The 19,155-nt window shown below is 40.3% G+C and overlaps 1 protein-coding gene across 5 annotated transcripts in view; it reads left to right on the top strand.

The window, feature by feature from the left end:
* The window catches only part of BICC1 (BicC family RNA binding protein 1), a 261,084-nt gene that overhangs the window by 62,388 nt on the left and 179,541 nt on the right, over positions 1 to 19,155 (top strand). For all 5 annotated transcript variants that reach the window (XM_037003007.2, XM_037003006.2, XM_073241025.1 and 2 more), the window contains exon 2: positions 18,897 to 18,943. In XM_037003007.2, the coding sequence (XP_036858902.2) occupies positions 18,897 to 18,943 (47 nt within the window). The remainder of the gene's footprint in view (positions 1 to 18,896; positions 18,944 to 19,155) is intronic.

Genomic DNA, 19,155 nt, shown 5'->3' with positions numbered 1-19,155 from the left:
ACATATACCCCCGCATACAGACACACACACACCCCAGCCCCTATACAGACACACACTTGAATGCAGACACTCCCCCAGTACAGGCAACCTGCCCCATACAGGCATTTACTTTCACACACACACACACTATACAGACATGCCCACCTAGACAACATCCCCTCCTATAACCCCCCATAAAGACAGCCCCCCCATTAAAATACCCACCCCATAAAAACCACACTCCCTATACAAACACACACATATCCCATTCAGACACACAAGCATACCCCATACAGGCACACACCCTATGTAAACAAACCCATACAGTCACCCCCCACCCCCCCCCACACAGCCCCCATACAGACACATACATACACTCCCAGACACACACTCAGTCCATGCAGACACCCCCTGCCAATACAGGCACCCCCCTGTACAGGCACACACACACACCCCATACAGACACACATACACCCTATATAGACACACATACCTATACAGTCACGTACAATCCTACATATACACACACATGCCCTACACAGCCAGACACATGCTATAGACAGATGTGCATGCACATACCCCAGAACATACATATAGGCATAGAACCTTATAAACATTTGTGTATTACTTGGAAATTTGTGTGTGTGTGTGCACATGTACATGTGTAAATCAATAGCTCATTGAATTAAGGGTGACTTCAGGAACTAGGCATCACCCAACATTTACTGGCAGGCAGGATTTTCTCTGGTCTGGTTTGCTCACTTGTTCTCTGTGGGAGATCTGCCAGTTAGCCTGCTGACAGCTGTGGGTTTATTTGTGTGTCTTGCATAGAGGAAGAGAGTGCATGTTACCCTGGTGGCCTAATTAAAACCTCATGAATATTGAGTGCCACATGTCTCATGTATAATTTGTGTATCATGAATACCTAGTGCCTCAGGTGCCTCATGCATATTTATGGTTATGAATATTAGGTGTTTCTTGTATATTTAGCACCTCATGAATTTTAGGTGCCTTTTGGTCCTACCATCAATTTCTGTGTTCACATACATCTTCAACTTGCTTTATCATGTTTCATGACTTATCTATGCTTAACACATATGAGTTTCATCTGTCCATTTACTTTCTTGTGTTGTTGAGCAAAATTTCCTGCTCTATTGAGCAGAATTGAATTTTCTCAAACAAGATAGCAAGTGTACATTACAGCTATCTAGGTATAAAGTACCATGAGCCTTGTGCCTGGGAGCTTCAGGGAAAAGAAAAAATTCCATTTTCAAATTCAAGTCAGTATGTATGCATGTAGGTATTTTCCAGTGTAGTAATTTTCATTGAAACCTGAATATAGAAAAGTTTGAAAGTGAATTGAAATTCTTATGAAAAAGACTATTCTTGAGCAATTAATCTATATTAGATTATGGTTTTGCTTAAAGCTTGCAACATGAAGTTAGTGGAAGGAGATGGTAATGCCATTTAATATTCCTTACTGCCTTGAGGGTTTTGAGCTTTAATTTGCTAGTTTTACTCTTCTGTGTTGTAAACATTTTTGATATAGTAATGATTTAAAGTTAGAGTGTATGGAAATGTTACTCTGTAGGATAAACTGTCAGAGTAGTGCAAAAAGGTTTTAGGTGGCAAACAAGCTCCATTTCATTCTGCCCAAAAGCTGGATCCTCATTAAGCTCCTGGCTTCTGAGTAATCTGGGGGAATGTTTAAGGTGAGCAGTAATTGAAAGGATGGTTTGTATATTGTGTTTTGTGCGAAGCAGTTCATTCCATTTCATTAATAATTGGTCAGGAAGGGACCTAGGGTTTGGCGTCTTCTCTGCCGTCTTAAGAGAGCACCTTACATAAATTATTTGAGGATATAACTTTGAACAGATACACCAGTCACCCTATGGACCTAGAAGAATGGTATGAGACATGGTCATGTACAGTTGAAGTGCTTTTCCAATGTGATTGAAACCAGATAAACTTGGATAAATTGGGAAATCATAAAAATATAGAAATACACTATAAACATTTTATTATATCCTTAAAATATAAGTGTATGTTCACTTTTTTTGTTGTAGGGCCAAGGCCTTTTCTGACTATGGGGAGCTGATTAGAAACATTCATATTTTGGGGGATTATTTATTTGACGGACATATTTGGGAACAGATGCAGCTGGCTCTTGGTAAGCAGACGGCACAGCTGGTGGGAGTGGTGCCCACGAATGCCCCAGGGTGTCAGTCAGCCTCCAGAGTGTAGGGCCCTCTTGGGGTCAGTCTCTCTGCTTGCAGGAGGGAAGGGAGAGCGTCAGTGATGTGGAGCTTGACTGGGAGACTTGTTGCTACTGGTTTAACACCTTCAGTTCTCTTTATGCCTAACTTGAACATCAAGCTGAGATTCTCTGTGCTCTGTCCATGGCAGAGCAGGTAAGAAAGGCATTTCTTGTATTGGAGACGCTTATTTATGGCATTCTGGAGCCATGTAAGCAGGCAGGGCTGGCAGCCGAGAGGTGTTCTCCAGTAGGCATGGTGCCCACAGTGGCACAAGGCCCACAGGTCTCCTGTGTGGTAAGAGCAGATTCCATGATTCTTATGTTGCTTTGAACATACAGAGGAGCTAACATACATCCCTGAGTGCAGTACTCCAGTGCCTCTGAATGGAGTAGCAGATCTGATCCTCACGACATTGGGTGGTGAGCAGACCCTGGCAGCCCACAGCCCTGCCTGTAGCCCTGGCCACTCAGGTACTGGGGAGGGTGACCAACTGTCTTGCCAGTGGATTTCAGCCCCAGGCAAGTTCACTATGGATTCAGTGTGACCAAAGAAATGACAGTAAAACGTTCTTGGGGTGAAAGGGTTATACTCAACTTTATTTCCACAGTGGCATGTCAATCACTAGAATCCTCTTCACTCAGAGAGTCTGCATGCAGCAAGCCAGTCTCTGCCTCTGGGCCTCTCTGCCCACACAGCCATCCTCTGGGCCTCTGTTCTCAGCACTACTACCACTCCAGCCTCTGCTCTGCTCTCCTGCAGCCTTGCAGCCCTGCCACCGTGTCACCCAGAGCACTCGATGGAGCTCTTTATATAGAGTCAGTAGCAACATATTGCCTACACTTGTGTAGTGAGCTAGCTAACCAGGGCCAAGTGAGAATCCTGGCCACAGGAACTTTCCTTTTATCCACACCAACTGTCCCAGTTTTCCCAGGACTGGGGTGTTTTCTTGGTCAATGAGTTGGTCCTCCAGCCCCTGTGACTCTTGCCAAAGGGCCCCTGTGGCCAAGGAAGTTCCTTCAGAGAGAGGTTGCCCTCAACCAGTGATGGGCTAGAACTGATGGGTGAGCCCTCTGGGGAAGCTCTGAGGTGTGTCTCTGCAGTCTCTGAGAGTCCTCTGTACAGTTGGCCCAAGGCCCGCAGAGGGCACCTCTCACACACCTGTATAAGCTTTCCCATTTCCCACCTCCCTACCAGCGACTCCTGGGATCAACTTCTTCATAAACTACTTTGTGGATAAAGTGAAGGTTCCTGTGGCCAGGATTCTCACCTGGCCCTGGTCAGCTAGCTCACTACACACATGTAGGCAATACTTCATTACTGACTTTATATAAAGAGCTCCTTTCAGTGCTCTGGGTGACACGGTGGCATGACTGCAAGACTGCAGGAGAGCAGAGATGAGACAAGACTGGAGTGGTGGCACTGCTGAGGACAGCAACTGAGAGGGCTACGGGGGTAGAGAGGCCCAGAGGTAGAAACTGGCTTGCTGCAGGCAGACTCGCTCTGAGTAGATGGGATTCTAGTGATTGACCTGTCACTGTGGGAATAAAGTTGGGTATCACCCTTTTAGCCGAAGAACGTTCTACTGTCATTTCTTTGGTCACTTGAATCCATAGTGAGCTTGCCCGGGGCTGAAACCCATTGACAAGGCAACTTTCACTCAGATGCTTGTCGCAGAGTCGCTTCTGGGGGAGGCCAGTCAAACACACATTAGTAGAAACTATTTTTACCTCCATTTCACATAAGAGGAAACTGAGGAGCAGGGAGTCATTTTGCTAAGCGTTGTTCCACTGGACATGGTAGAGCTAATAATGAACTCTTACAGTATATACAGCTTTTGTTTTCATTCTCACCGTGTCCAGAAAACCTAAAATTTCATTTATTCATATAGATTTAAGAACAAGCAGCCATCAGCCTAGTGGGATTGTGGATGTTATGTTGTTATTCTGTCTTTGCTAAATTTATCGTCAAAGGCTTGCATGTAGAACAAAAAACTCCTCTTTGGGGAGGTAAGTTCGTGTTACCAAGCAGAAAGCCATCTGGTATACCTGGACTTCCCCAAAGCAGTATAATTGCTGACTGGGGGGCTGGTCCCTTGCCTGAGTGTTGCTCAGTCTAGCCTTGGCTGGAAGCAGGACTGGTGACCTCTCTGACAGGATTGAATGTAAACAGCCTGCGTGTGTGAAGTTGTGTCTGCCAGTTCTTGGCCCTCATCCTAGAGCTATCTATGAACTGACTCATTATAAGGAAGTGTATTAAAAACAGCTTTCTCTTTTTTTTAGAGCACATCTTAGAGTTTCTGCTTAATCAAAGAATTTGGGTGCTTTGAGTTCCAGTTACTGCCAGTAAGCGGAGTGTGCATTGAGGAAGGCTGTGATAGTTAGAATACTCGAGTTTCTTTTAAAGACAGATGCTTTGGGAAGTGAGTGCATTTTCCTCCTATGTGAAAGTAAGTGGCCTGGGAGTTATACTAGACTTAAAACAAAGATTTCTTTCACGGCAAACCCACTGCCTAACTGAAAGTGCTCGTTTCTCCAGTAAATCTGACTCCACTTACCTGAGCATTTAGGATTCTTACTCATTGTTGTCAATCCCTTGTAGTTTTGTAGGTTCTTCAGATTATCTGTAAGAAAAGAGGCAAGTGCCTGGCAGAGGATCCACAGGGAAGAAGAAAGTTGTGCAGAGGTGTAGAATATCACTATATGCCCATGTTTAGGAATCAGGGGGAAATACTTTACTTTTAAAAAAGACAGAAGAGAATTTTGCTTTACAGAAACTTTTTATCTTTGGCCACAGGTGCTCACTCTGATTTGAAATAGGCTTTTGCCTTTTCAGACAACAGGTCCTTTCTACTGGTGCAGTTGTTTCTTCCCTCAAAGATCTAAACAGACTCTCCCATTTTGGGAAATAGCTCCTCAGTAGGTACACCTGGTTCCACAGTTTTCAGCTGCACATCTGTTTTGCATCCTGTGCTCTGAAGGTCACACACACATGCACACAGACACATGCTATGTCATGCTGTTTTGGGTACCTTGAATCGTAAGAAGATAGGTGCTGGGAAGGAATCAACTCAGTGTGGGTGTGACTCGGGGCCTCCTCCTTTGGTGGTGACTGAAAAGCAGATTAATTTTACCTGTCGCACGGTAAAAAGTATGGGGAGTTATGCTTGGCTGGTGGGGATCTTGTAAGATGCAGTGAGAAAACTGTGGTACCAGGTGCTCTGAACATGAGGCACTAAGAGTTATTTTAGACAGGCTGATGTGTCCTCAGGAGTTAAGCTGTAGGCTCTTTGACCCTGCAGGCACCCAGCTTTTCCTAACATGCGCTCTGCCTCTGGGGCTTGTGAAATGAATGAATTGCTCTGAATTCTTCCTGTTCCTAGTCCTGTTCCTAGCCTCTGCCCCCAAGTTGCCTAGGTTTGCTAACTGCGTATGAAGTGGCACTTAGTAATGTTTGTCTAGATGAGATGATGTGATTACTTTTTCTAGAATGTGGGAAAATCTTTGTTTTCTCTCTATACTTTTTATAATTTTACAAATGTGATTTCTAATGTCCTCAACTTCACCTTCCTAGACTGAAAATTGCCATAGAAAACTTTGTTAGAGGAAAAATATCCTTTAATAAGTATCTCATTCATTGTATTAATTGCTTTAATCTGTACACAGTCTTTAGGTGTTGTGATGAGAAATACATGAAGTATCACATGAGTGACTGAATATTTTGGTTAAATTGGGATTAATACTTGTTGCCCTTTTGTTACTGTTCTTTGTGTTTTTGGTGGGGGGTGCTGGTGGAGACAGTTAGATTTTAACTTAATATCTTTAGAGAAGAGTCAACTTTCTTTCTAACTGTAAGTCCTTCAATTAATTTTTAAAAATTTTCTCCTGTATTTTCTCTTAATTTCTCCTCCTCCTCCACTCCCACTTGAAAAAGTGTTGGACACAGTACCAGATTAGTGTTATTGCTTCATCAAGGAGCATTTCTATTTTAAAATTCTGATACCAGTTTCCTTCCATTTCTGGGGCAGGCGAGTGATGGGTAAGGGCTAATTTTTCTTATGGGAATATTTCTTCAAAAATGGTAGCCACCTGATTGTCTCCCAAATAACATTTGAGCTCTGACCAATGCAATTTTTGTTGTCTTTCACAAAATCTAACAGAAGAGGGCTGGGAAGGAACACCTGCACCTCTTTACATTTTGTGATTCATTACATTTTTGGAAGTTCTCTGGTCAAAGATTACTTAAGAATTGCTTGAAGATGCATCTGCTGAAGCTCAGTTATTCTTTCCTAATTGTTGGCTGAGAACAGTTTGCCCCTCCCTTTGCTCATTGACTCTGCACGTGAGCGTGAAGGGGGTCTCTCACGGTCCATACAGCAGCATTATTTTGAGAGAGTGACTCTGTCTTGCCTATGGGTTTCAGCCCCAGGCAAGTTCGCTATGGATTCAGTGTGACCAAAGAAAATGACAGCAAAATGTTCTTAGGGTGAAAGGGTTATACCCAACTTTATTTCCAGGTGGCAGGTCAGTCACTAAAATCCTGTTCACTCAGAGCGAGTCTGCATGCAGCAAGCCAGTCTTTGCCTCTGGGCCCCTCTGTCCGCACAGCAGTCCCGCACAGCCGTCCTCCAGGCCTCTCTGCACAGTTGTCCTGCACAGCCGTCCTCCAGGCCTCTCTGCACAGTAATCCTGCAAAGCCATCTTCTGGGCCTCTCCACACAGTCGTCCCACACAGCCATCTGTCCTCTAAGCCTCTGTCCTCTGCTCTGCTCTCCTGCAGCCTTGCAGCCCTGCCACAGTGGCATGCCCAGAGCACTGGGCAGAGCTCCTTTTATAGAGTCAACAGCCATGTATTGCCCACAGATGTGCAGTGAGCTAGTTAACCACGGCCAGGTGAGAATCCTGGCCACAGGAACTCTCATTTTACCCACAGACTCCCAGCCCTTGCTGTTCTAACAGGCATGTAACGTAGCGCCCCATTTTTCAGAATCTTTTTGTTGGCTTGTGATGTGCTTATAAAAAGTGCTTATTTGGAAGTCCCACAGCTATAGTGTTCTGTTTGTAGCCACTAAGTAGGTACAGTTAAGCTGCCGGCATTGTTGAAGGGACTCATTTGTGTGGACTCAGGGCCAGGGAATGGGGATTGTTGCTCAGCATGGTGGGAGAAGCTTGGCAGGACCTACTAGAAGGCAAGCAGTCTCGCTGGGATAGACAGTTGAACAATTTGGGCAAGATGTACCGTTTTGCACATTCATTTTGACTTTGTTAATCTTAAAATATTTTGGAAATCAGACTTTAGATATGAGCAAATGAAAATTCATTGAATCCTTATTTTTCTCATAAATAATTTAAAAAATAATCAGACTTAATGATAAAATCTGTTAAGTGCTTTTTACTTATATGTATGTGTGTGTTCACACTATTTTGGGGTCATTTTCAGAGTTCTGTAGCTATATCTCCCAAAAATTAGGGAAATAAAGATAATATATAACATAATAATATGCTCTTAGCATACATATTTTGGCCTTTTGATGACTGTCCATAATTTTTTGTTACTGATGTATAGTTTGAATGTCTGTAGTTTTGTGTCATTATTTAAAGAATAATAGTTATAATCATATGGACCATATAAACTTATGACCTACTTAAAGATCATGCCACCTTTTTTTTTTTGTAAACTGGATAATATAATCATTTTTTCCTTACTGCATCAAAGCTTTTGCAGGTCATCTTTTCAGATGACCTTAATGTTTGAATAAATGCCAGTATCAAATTTCCTTAATTTTTGTATTACTTTTCTATGATATTGCTCAGTGTAAGTATACTAAAGTGAATATGAAAATGAACTTATTGTGCCAATAATTTTCCCTCTTAAATTTTGGATTATGTTCTTAGGACCTTGTCTCCTAGAACTGGAACTACTGGTCAAGTACATGGAAATCATAGTACTTTTTCTTTATATAAACCAAGTTATTTTCCATAGTGATTGCATGAGTATGCACTTCCACCGCTGTGTAATCACTGCATCCTTATTGGTGCTTATCATATTACAGAATATCAGGGTTGTTATAGTACAATTATAAAAACTATAAAATCTTCACCTGAGTTAAATCTTTATATTCTTTGGAAAAATACACCATTTTTAAGAGGATGGATTCAAGTATTGTGCCTGACCCATTAAAATTCAAGGATTTTTTTAAAGCCTTTCTAAAGGGTTTAGCAAAATCAGAAGGATACTATAGAGAATTTTTACACTGTGTATTTCAGGATAGGTGCCTCAAGTGTGAGCATCCAGAACTTGACAGAGCATTGCCAACTGTCATTGCTTCTTTAGAAAGGCTTGAATATTTTGAGACTGGTGAATCATCTAGGCCTAAGACATTGCAGTTTCTTGAGCTTAAGAAAAATGAGTTTAAACTTTCCAAAATAAACAGAGTGCAAAAAGCAGCTGGGGAGATAAAACTGTTTAAGAAAATGAGTACATACAGGCCCACTATATTAAAGCAGATTCATTTTAATTGAGATAGAACGTGACTCCTTAACCAGTTAAAATTCTGGGAATAAGAATAAAGCTATGACTTAGAATGTGTCCACTGTTTTTGCATCATAAATATATACACATATTTTGTGAAAGGAAACCGAGGTAATGATATCTGTTACAACTTTCATCCTAGGCCAAAGACTATTACCTTAAGATTACACTCTAAGTGTTGTTTGAGTTGAAAACCACATTTAAAGGTGGTTTTCTGCCTACTGATGAAAAATGAATTCATGTTAATAATCCAAGGACTTTAAACAGAGTAAATTATAATCATATGTTAGATTTTGATCATGTTTAACAAAAACAAATGATTCTTTTCAGAGATGAGAATTGATGGTTTAGCCCTCAAAGAGTCTATCTTTTTTCCAACTAAACCTCTTGAGAGGAGAGATCTGCTTAATTTCATAAAAGTATGATTTATCAGCAGCAGACTGCTGAGTTTCAGAAATAAGAGCTCCATAAATGTTTTCCTAGGCCTTCTGAGTGAGGATACCTTGATCTGTAGTAACTTGATTATGTGAAGCCACATGTTACAGACACATGTACAGCTAGCTATGGAAGCAGGACCTTTCTTGGCCAAAGGTCAGATCCCCTCTGAATGAGTCCTTTGCTTCATTTCTTTTGCATATCTGCACTCATTCCATAAACCTGTAGGTAATAGACTTGGTCCTCTTGAGGGGAAAAATAAGTCCTCCAGGACCTCTGGGTACCTGCTAATTATCTTAGCATTTCAGCTAATAATGAGGTGCAGTCTAAGGCAGTCTTGGCTCAACAGACCTTGAGTAGAGCAAGTTTAGAAAGGGCTGTGAGTCAGTGACTGCTTCTGCCATCTTTTGTTTAGCCCCAAAAAGTAGCTCCTCTAGGTTGCAATGAATTATGCTAAACACCCAAAGCACTGGCATTGCTTTAACATTTAAGTGAGTTATGTTGTCATATTTAAACCCTTTACCTCTCTTAGAGTAATTCTCTGTAGTCCTGGGGTTAAGATGAAATGTGCAATAGACAGCAGTGGGCAACTGGCTAGAATTACAGATGTGCAACTTGACTGAGATTTTGGAAATAAAAAGCATCAGTGTCACCATGTGATTCTAGTGGTGTCACAGTGTTCGAGACTTAACTGTGTAAGAATTACCTGGTATTTTTATAATAATGCAGACTCCTGGGCTCCCACAATGATTAAGATTCAGTGGGATCTGTGGGTGGGGTCCAATTATATGATTTTTTTCATTAGCAGCGTACTCTCCCAGTGTGTCTTCAAGTGGCTATGCCTGTGGTCCCCCATCTAATAAGATGGCCCTTGACCAGTTGGCATGTTTGCTTAAGCACACTTGTCTTACTTGAGCTAGTGGGAGCATCCAGTGAAAAAGATACATTTTGTGATATAGTTACATTTATTGACAACTTAAAAGAGGATGAAGAGATCAAGTGAGTTATCCATTCGGTAGTTCACTGATAGCATAGAAAGAGAAGTGGCATTGATACATACTATTTGGGAGACCAATGACTGAAGAAAGGACAGTCCTATAAGAAACCTTGCCCATATTGCTCAACTAGGGGTGTTAGCATGCTGTGGGGGAGTCTTTGAGCTGGACTCTGTGACTGCCTTGACCCTGCCCACTAAATGTCTGCACTGCTGTCCCCAAACTCCCATCCTGACATGACAGTAACAATCCCCAGCCCACATATTTCCAAATACTCCTGTGAGGAGTGGTACTTCCCCTGGTGGAGAATCAGTGTGACCCAACTTGAGGTAATCAGGTCCCCAGTCACTGCAGAGCTCCCCTTCCTCTGCTTCCTGGACAAAAGGCTCCTTCCAGGAACAGGTGCTATTTAAATGCTCTGAGGCGTATGTAAGAGAAACTGAAGTTTTAGACAGAGGTATTCACAGCATTCCCTGCCTAGAATCCCTTTCTCCATCTCCCCAATGTCTGTCCTTTCCCATGTTAAACCACGAGCTCAGAAGCTCTCTACCATATTCATTCTTTGAATTCCTGTTATCTGTGACTCTTATGTAATGTCAACCTTTTAGAGTCTTGTCATTTTTGTTGCTGATCTCAAAGAGCTAGCAGTTGAGTAAGACTAACTTAGGAGGTCAGAGTTGATGGCTTCCATTTATTAAATGCTTATACAGTGCTTATTTGCATATTTTAGAGGTGAAAACAGAGCTGGAAGGAGGTTAAATCCTTTGCTCAGGAGTCACGCCACTAGTTAAATGGCAAACCTAGAGTTGAACCCAGGTTTCTTTGACTCCATAACTTTTATCTCCTCTGTGTGCCTCAGGTGCTAAATAAGTTTTGTTTAAATGAATCAACAGAAGACTCTTTTAGCATTAAGATGGTTGGAGTAGATAGAAGTAAGCATATCTTTATGCCCTCCCACCCCTACACACATTTTGGTGGGGAGAGTAGCAAAACAGACTGCCCTGTCACAGATTTCTGCATATAATGTGAACTTTAAACATGCCCGGAACACATTTGGTTCTGATTTAAAACAAGTTGGCTTGCCCCTTTGTCATGTTATTACAAACACAAAAGAAATATAAACTTCATTCCATTAAATAACCATCCACATAAACTCTTAAATAGTTTCATGGTTTTGGGCTGGGCCAAAGCTGGATATTAAGGAAATGATTATTAGTGTTATATGTTCTATTCAAACTATTCTAATTCTTTAACCCTCCCACCACCCTTGAAAATACCAGCCAACATTTTTCTTCCTCCCTCAAGGTGTTCCCAGGAGATTAAGACATACAGCTTTGATTTCAGGTGCTGCCTCCTGCTACTGGGAAACAGTCCTTGTTCTCAGCCCTTGATAGCCTGTCACTCTGCTCGCTATTCGAATCTTTTCTATACTTTGGGTAACAGCTAAGTGAGTTGCTGTCCCCTGTGGTAGCATTGTACAATGGAAATATAATTGGAACCACAAATGTAATTTGGAATTTTGTGATCCCATGAAAAAGAAACAAAAAGGTGAGATTAATTTTAATAAAACTTTCTTTATCCCAATATAAAAAAGGTAGCGTTTCAATCTATAATAAAAAATTATTGAGATTTTTACTTTTTCTGAACTAAGTCTCTGAAATCCAGTGTGTTTTTCACTCCGACAGCACATCTGGATTCAGATTAAGCCTTCAAGTGTTCAGTAGCCGTAGCGGTCACTGGTTGCCACTTTGGACAGGGCAGCTCTTTGGGAAGACCAGCTTAAGCTCACTGGCACATTAGGTATTCGTAATTCCATTGAACTATGTAAAGTCCAGGAACATCCTTTTGCTTTTGATAGAACTAGAGGAATGTTGATCTTTTTAAGAAATTAAATTAATATTAGGTAAATAATCAAAGTTGTCAAATAGGCCGTAGGACCCCAGGCCAGATTAAATGGTGCTTCAGGAATTGCTTATGTAAGAAGAAAGAGGGTCTGAAAGCAAAACACTTGACATGACATTAAAGTTGGACTGAGATTCCATTGACATATGTTAGGGTCATCAGTCCACAAGGACATCTTCATCGTCATGCCAGTACACTGGAAGTCCGAATAAACTCTTAGCCAAAATTGCTTAAAGAGTTCAAATTTAAAGTTGCTTCTAGCAATGAATAATGCAATTTAGATATTCTCAGATTTGTGTGACTATTTGTTTTCCTGTATTTGGCAGCAGCAGATGCTTTTTAAAACTTAAAAGCTTGTAGATAGAGAATGCTGGCCTTGGCTCGAGTAGCTTGCCGTGCCGAGAGTGTGGCCAGGCCACCACTGTTTAAGATTGTTCCCAGCACTGGAATACTGGCAGATCTTTACTGCCTCGAGAGATTGAACATGTGAAAAAACATCCCCTGCAGTCTGCATTTTGAGAAGTAGTCTGCAGAGAACTTAAGTGTTGGAGTTTATGGTTGCAGAGAGGCATCAGTGGTCACTACTGTCAGCCCAGATCAGGACGCCTCCCAACCCTTGTTATAATTTTTGTCTTTCCTGTTCTGTTGAAAATTTGGCAGGAAATGAACTGAAAAAAGACTCAAAGGTTGTCTTGGTTTATTGGGGTAGCACAATTAATGGTTCATGCTCTTGGCTCAATTATCAGAGATGATCTGTCTCTTTTCTTTCATGCACTTAGCCATTGAGCCCTTCTGGAATGTGGCAAATTAGTAAGGTATTATCTCCTTTATTTCATGTTTCATTTGATGTGACCTTTCAGTAAAAGTGACCTTCTTTTTCAAGTTTATAATGAGAAATGTCTACATGAAATTTTTCTTTTTTTTGGTTCAAGCATTTTCAAGAATGTCTGTTTCTGGCTTTTGGCTGGCTAGCTGTTCAATTTGGATGTGAATCACAGAGGTTTTCCAAATATTGGATTCTTAGTATTTTCAGCTGTGAAATTTCTTACTGTAGGCATGACATTCTCCACTGAGAGTTGCACAAAATGAGTGTTTCAATGTAGAATGTGCTAGATTAATTAAGTCCTATGCGGATCTATACTTGAATGATTTTATTGACCGTCCACTATTCATGTCTGATACTACATTAGTCATCCTGTCTCTTCAGGTAGCTAACCTTTAGACTTTGTCCAGACTGCCTTTGCACTATGGGCTGAAAACGATGGGACAAACTAGTAATGATGAAAGCTTAAGTCACTCAAATAGAAGGAAGGATCTCAAATGATTTTTACCTGTTTCTTTTTTTCCCCCAAATTATAAAGGAGTTCAAGCTATTTGAAGGCATTATGAAAAACATAAAGGAGAAAAAGTTAAATGACCCAGTAATTCCACTGCTCAAATAACAATATTTTGTGCTTATCCTTTAAGGCTCTTTTTCTAGCATATTCATTATTTTTATTTATATATGCATACATACATATATACAGAATTGAGATCATTCTGTACATCCTGTTTTATAATCTACATACAAAAACAATTTATTGCCCTTTTGAACATGTGAATATTTTTTGACTGCAAAAATGAAACAATATTTAAGAAAAAATGTAAACCAAAGAAAACCATATGTAAATATCCAGCCACTATGCAAATAGGTTACTTATTTTTGTCTTTTTTGTCTTGATTTTTCACAACAGGCCTACATGATTTTTTTTCAGCAGGTGAATTTGATTTCACAGACGATACTGCACTCGGAGTTTTAGGAAAGCTAAGGTCTAAGAATCCTCACATGTAAGATAAACAACATTTAAATGACACTCTTCACTACTGAAGCTTAAACTTGGAGGTAGTCTTCAGTTGACTAGAGTATTTGAATGATTTTAATTGAGACTTGAAGAAACTTTAAAAATAGACTTAATGTATCTTGTTTCTTCAATCAATTCTCAGAGCTTTGAGTGCCAGTCTAGAGTGTGAAACATGATTCATGAATGTAAAACGTTGTCCGGGAGCATATAGAAACTGCATCTTCTACATCCATTGCTGTTTCCTTTTTCGGTAGAATTGGCCGACTTGTCAGGGAAGTTTCCTCAAAACAGTAATATATAGACTAGAATATATGGCATAGATCTTTTAGCATATGGATTCAAGTGATATAATAAGTGAATGTTTAAAATTTTCAGTAAAATATTTTTTGCAGGAGAATAAGACTACCTAAATGGCTGTCTTTCAGCTGACCTTAAGATACAGTAGACTTCTTAGTTGCAACTGTACTATACTTGGGTTGCATTTTAGAAAAAAGGAGTGGGGAAGGAATGAAATTTTATAGATTTGAAGAATTACTTCTCAATTATTTTTATAATTTGAATTTATTTGTTTTGCTCCAGTTTCACAGGGATGGAAAACCCATTGATTTATCATGGGAATATTTAAAGATATTTCATGTTTTAAATATGAAACACATAGACCCTGGGTTTGTAGAGTTAGCTCCATAAAACAGGAGATGTTTCATGGAAAAGCATTGCAGAATGAAAAAGATACTTAACACCATGTGCCCTATGAAGAATTTAAATTTGAACTTTTTTCCCTCTTTAATTCAGTAATGAAGTAGGCTTGCCTTGTAGTTTAGGGGGCTGTAATAGTTTACACCTGTTTCAACTTTTGCTGTTTTTATTGGCTGTGGCTTTTGCCATCCCATATTTCTTGTGAAGCAAAAATATGAAATAAAATATGGCAAAGCATTGGAGAAATTATAATACACATAAAAAATGAATTGTTTAGCTTAAAATATGAAATGCTTTACCTGCACAGTCCATGAAGGTATGTTTCAGTAGTATTGAAGTAATTTATTACTGGAATTCTGTGTCATGAAAATAAAGACAATTGCTTTTATTGGCAGGAATATTCAAGGGTTTTTACAATCAAATGATTACATTTTGGAACATCAGGCAGAAGTCATATTGTAAAGACAGTTAGAAAATGTCTGCTAGGTCATTATATGTTTGTTTATGTTCCTATAGAATAAAAAATGAGGGTGTATAAGTTATAAGAATATGAAGACTCAGTAGAACTGTTATACCACAGAACATAATCAGATTTCAAAGGTCACGGAATGCCATGACATCAAGTATAGGTTGGCTCATTTCATGAGCAACATTTCCCCCTCCAAACATAATGAAAAGAAAACAGTTGAGTCAAGATATTATCATACCTCATATTTTTTCTTGCAGTCCAACTCTGAAATGGTCTCCCTATTAACACCCTTTATTCTTCAGGCTGATGGTAGCTGTCCAGCTTTCATGTAGGGTTAAGAGTAAAATGACTAGCTTTTTAATGCATCATTCAGGATGAGAACAGCTAAATTAAACTTCTGATAAGTTTAACTTGGACAGTTGACTGTGAAAAGATCTTTGGGAAGGTTGTCACTAGAACTGAATTTTAATTTAGGCCTAATCTCCCTAGCTGGATGGCTTTGAATATATGGGCCATGGTTGTAAATTGAGTAAGGGTAGGGCCTTGATTACTTTGATTCACCAGCACAGAACTTAAGTATTGTGGAATGAAAGAGCAAACTTCTCTTTATTCTTTTCTGGATCTGCAAAATGAACATTTAAAATGACTTTAGTTTATGTTGAGAAATATTCTGCAAGCCTCTTCCCCCAAACCTCTTCTTCAGAGTTTATATTTTAATACTGAGGATTTAGAGTGAGTTTGAGAATTGAGCTCTAAAATCTGAGCACAGAAGGATCCCTGTCTGGGGGGACAGAATACTTTTGGTGGAATGTTGCTCTTCCTTGATTGGCTTACAGACTTGAAGCTTCCCTTGTTGGGGGTCAGCCCTTCAAGGGGCTGAGCCCTCCAGGAGACTCAGCAACCCGAGGATGGGATGAGGACACTGCCTGCAAAGTGCCAGTGACCGAGACCAACCTTGGTTTGCACCAAGACGACGATCTAAGCAAGAGTCCAGCTCAAGTCTTTTACAGGGTACTTGTGAGCTTGGCAAGTGAACGCTTCTCAGGGTTTAGGGGGAAATCAGGTTCAGATTTGGAGTTTCTTATACATAAGCTCTTGGAATGAACAAGGCCAAAGATTATCGGTGCCATTTTCAACTCCCTGCCTCCTATTCCTCCTCAAGTCATAAGGTTGCTAAAGGTACAGGTTTCTCATTATATTTTTTAGATGTTTTGCTGGAACACAGTTAATTATAATTCATAACTAATGAAGGAGAGTCTTCTCTTTTTTATTCATCCAAGGATTGAAAGGTCATTCTATGAAGTCTGTTTAGCTGGACTTGGGATGAAGGGACATTTCAAGGTTGTGACATGATGAATATGTCATGAACAAAATAAGTGTCCTAAAGAAGTTTCTGTAAGAAAATGTAATTGTACCATGAAATTTAAACTGATGACTTCTGAGTTGTGGGGAAAAGGGATGATTATCTGTCTTGTTTAATAGGTCTTCGAAAATATCTTTGATTCTAACATTTCTTTTCAAAGACATTTCCTCATTGTCAGTAGATTTTTTTCAAATCTGTGTGCCCTGGTATGCAATTTTTATTGCCAAGCAGTTGTGCCACCCAGTAGGGCCCCTTAAACTATTTTTAGCTTTTGAGACAAAGCAGCCCTAGAGGTGGCTGAGTTGAGGTGTCCCCAAGGCACTTGTTACTAGGTTTGTGGTGTTAGTTTTGGTGCTAGCCTTTATCTTGCCTAGGTAGCCTGTCTAGCTAGGATCAGCCACATTTGGCAGTTTGTTTAGAAAGGGTGAGCTTTACTTTTTTGTTCAAATTTTCTTTGTATGCTTTTTAAAAAAATAAGCATTAATACTGATGTATTTCCAAGTTAGAGAGTGAAAATAATAATTTTATAGTTAACTACAAAGAATCTGTGGAAGTGTGTGGTTCAAATGCTCACACCAATGTCTGTGCTTAGTTCATGCTATTGATGAAATGGTATTTGCGTAAGAAGTAAAGATGGTATTGACATGATCCCTCTGACAGTTCTGGAGGTCCAAATATGAAGTGGCTTTTGCTGGGCTCTTTCATGTCGGCAGGTCCGTGCTCTCTCCAGAGGCTTCCTTGTCTTTCCCAGCTCTGAGAGGCCATCTACATCCCTGGATCTGTGGCCTCGTCTTCCAACAAAGTCAGCTGTGTGGCATCTTCTTTCTCCTCTCTGGCCCTCTCTTTCTGTTGTCACATACCTACCTCTCTCACCCTCTGCTTCCGTTGTCACATTGCCTTCCTGTCACATTCAGACCTTATTGCTGCCCTCTTGTAAGGACCCCCTGTGATTACCTTGGGGCCCACCTGGCTATCCAGCTACTCTTCCCATCTCAAGGCCTTAAATTAATCACACCTGCAAAATCCCTTTTGCGGTGTAAAGTAACACTCACAGGTTCTAGGAATTAGGACATGAATATCTTCAAGGGGCTGTTACTTAGCCTACCACATATAGAGTACAAACTAAACATTTGAAATTTCTTTTTAGCTCTTGTTTTCATGTATTTCCTCAAACTGTCCTTGGATTTCACAGAAATATGTACTCCATGCTCTATTTTTTGGATGTAAAACACTTTATAGTTGATTAAAAATAAACATCTTTACAAAATTATAGATGGTGGATTTAGCTGTGAAATTAAAGTTGGTGAAAAAAGAATTCAAATTTTATACACGTTATTTCTTTGAGGGCAGAGAGAATTATTTCTTTCACTTGCGAATCCTCCACTGAACAGAATGATCTGCCACACTTCTTGGGTCTTTAACAATTCTACAAGTGCCCTGGGCTCCACCCCTGAACATGCTATGTCCTTGGACAGTACTGCCCAGTAGGTGGGCATTTGGGGTCCCACCATCTTCCAGACGGCAGTGCCCAGGAGTCCTGTTCCAACTCACTTCTTTGTGCTGGCCACAGAGTGACTTCCGTGGTTGACCACTGTTCCACACTGAGCCAGAATCTGAGGTGTATTTGGTGTTCGTCTTGCCAAGGATGGAGTTTGAGGCTAACCAGCCTAGCAGACAAGATGCTGTTGGCTCTTTGTTCCCCATCTTCTTTTAGTCAAATTGCACACCCCTCTCCACAGATGAAAAAAGTGTTCGCAGAGTCCTAAGACTTTTGAACGTAGGCAACTGGGTTTGTCCTGTATTCATAGGTTACCACTCAGATACAAAAGTGATTGCTCAAATACAGGGACCTTTATATTAACCTCACATGAAATTTTACTGTTGTCTGTGACCTTCACCATGGTGTTGAAATTCTCACATTGTTTTGTCTCTTTGTAAATGCAAAGGAAGGAGTGAATCAGTGTGCGATGGCCACTGCAGTCCAAGTAGATGAGATAGTTGTTGCAAAGTGTAGACCTGAAATAGTGCAGAGTAGGCCTTGTCAGGGGAGCCGCCAGTTGAGAAGGCAACCTCATACCTGGGCTTGATGACCAGTGGGAAATGCCTAGAGTGCTACAGCTAAGATTACGTTGGTAAGTTGAATTTGTTCATATAATTCCTTAACTATGAAAGGTTGGGATTACTTTCACCTATGTGTAAATAGAGAATTGTGAGTGTGAAATCACCTAAAGATGTATACTTGATTGGATTAGTGTTTTCTTCTTTATCAGCTTTGCAGCATAGATGCAGCTGTCAGCAGGCACTGAGCTTTGGGAGAGCAAGACGATCATTTATTTGCTTTTATATTTTCATACCTGAGATTGGAGGGTTGTTTAAATACATAGGCTGAAAAAAATTAACTATTTTAAATGTATACATTTTTATTTACAGCTGCTGCTGAAGGAAAAGGCAAAAGTGGAGAAGACTTTTTTCAGAAGGTAAGTTGCTGTTTATTCCTGCCTTTTTGATCAGTGCAGAGAAAATGTCCCCGTTTCTGTAACTACACTGAAAATCCATGAAAGTTGCCCTGCTTATGAAGGGGAGGAGATTTTGATAAGAGAGCTGGAGATGCTCAGGGCAAGGAAAGGATGGGATGCCTTCTCGACTTAACCATTCTAAGGAGGTTCCTTCTGGGCAAATCTGATGCCAT

Source organism: Manis javanica, chromosome 7, assembly GCF_040802235.1.
Source record: "Manis javanica isolate MJ-LG chromosome 7, MJ_LKY, whole genome shotgun sequence".
NCBI lineage: Eukaryota > Metazoa > Chordata > Mammalia > Pholidota > Manidae > Manis > Manis javanica.
This window is presented reverse-complemented; position numbering and strand designations above follow the sequence as displayed.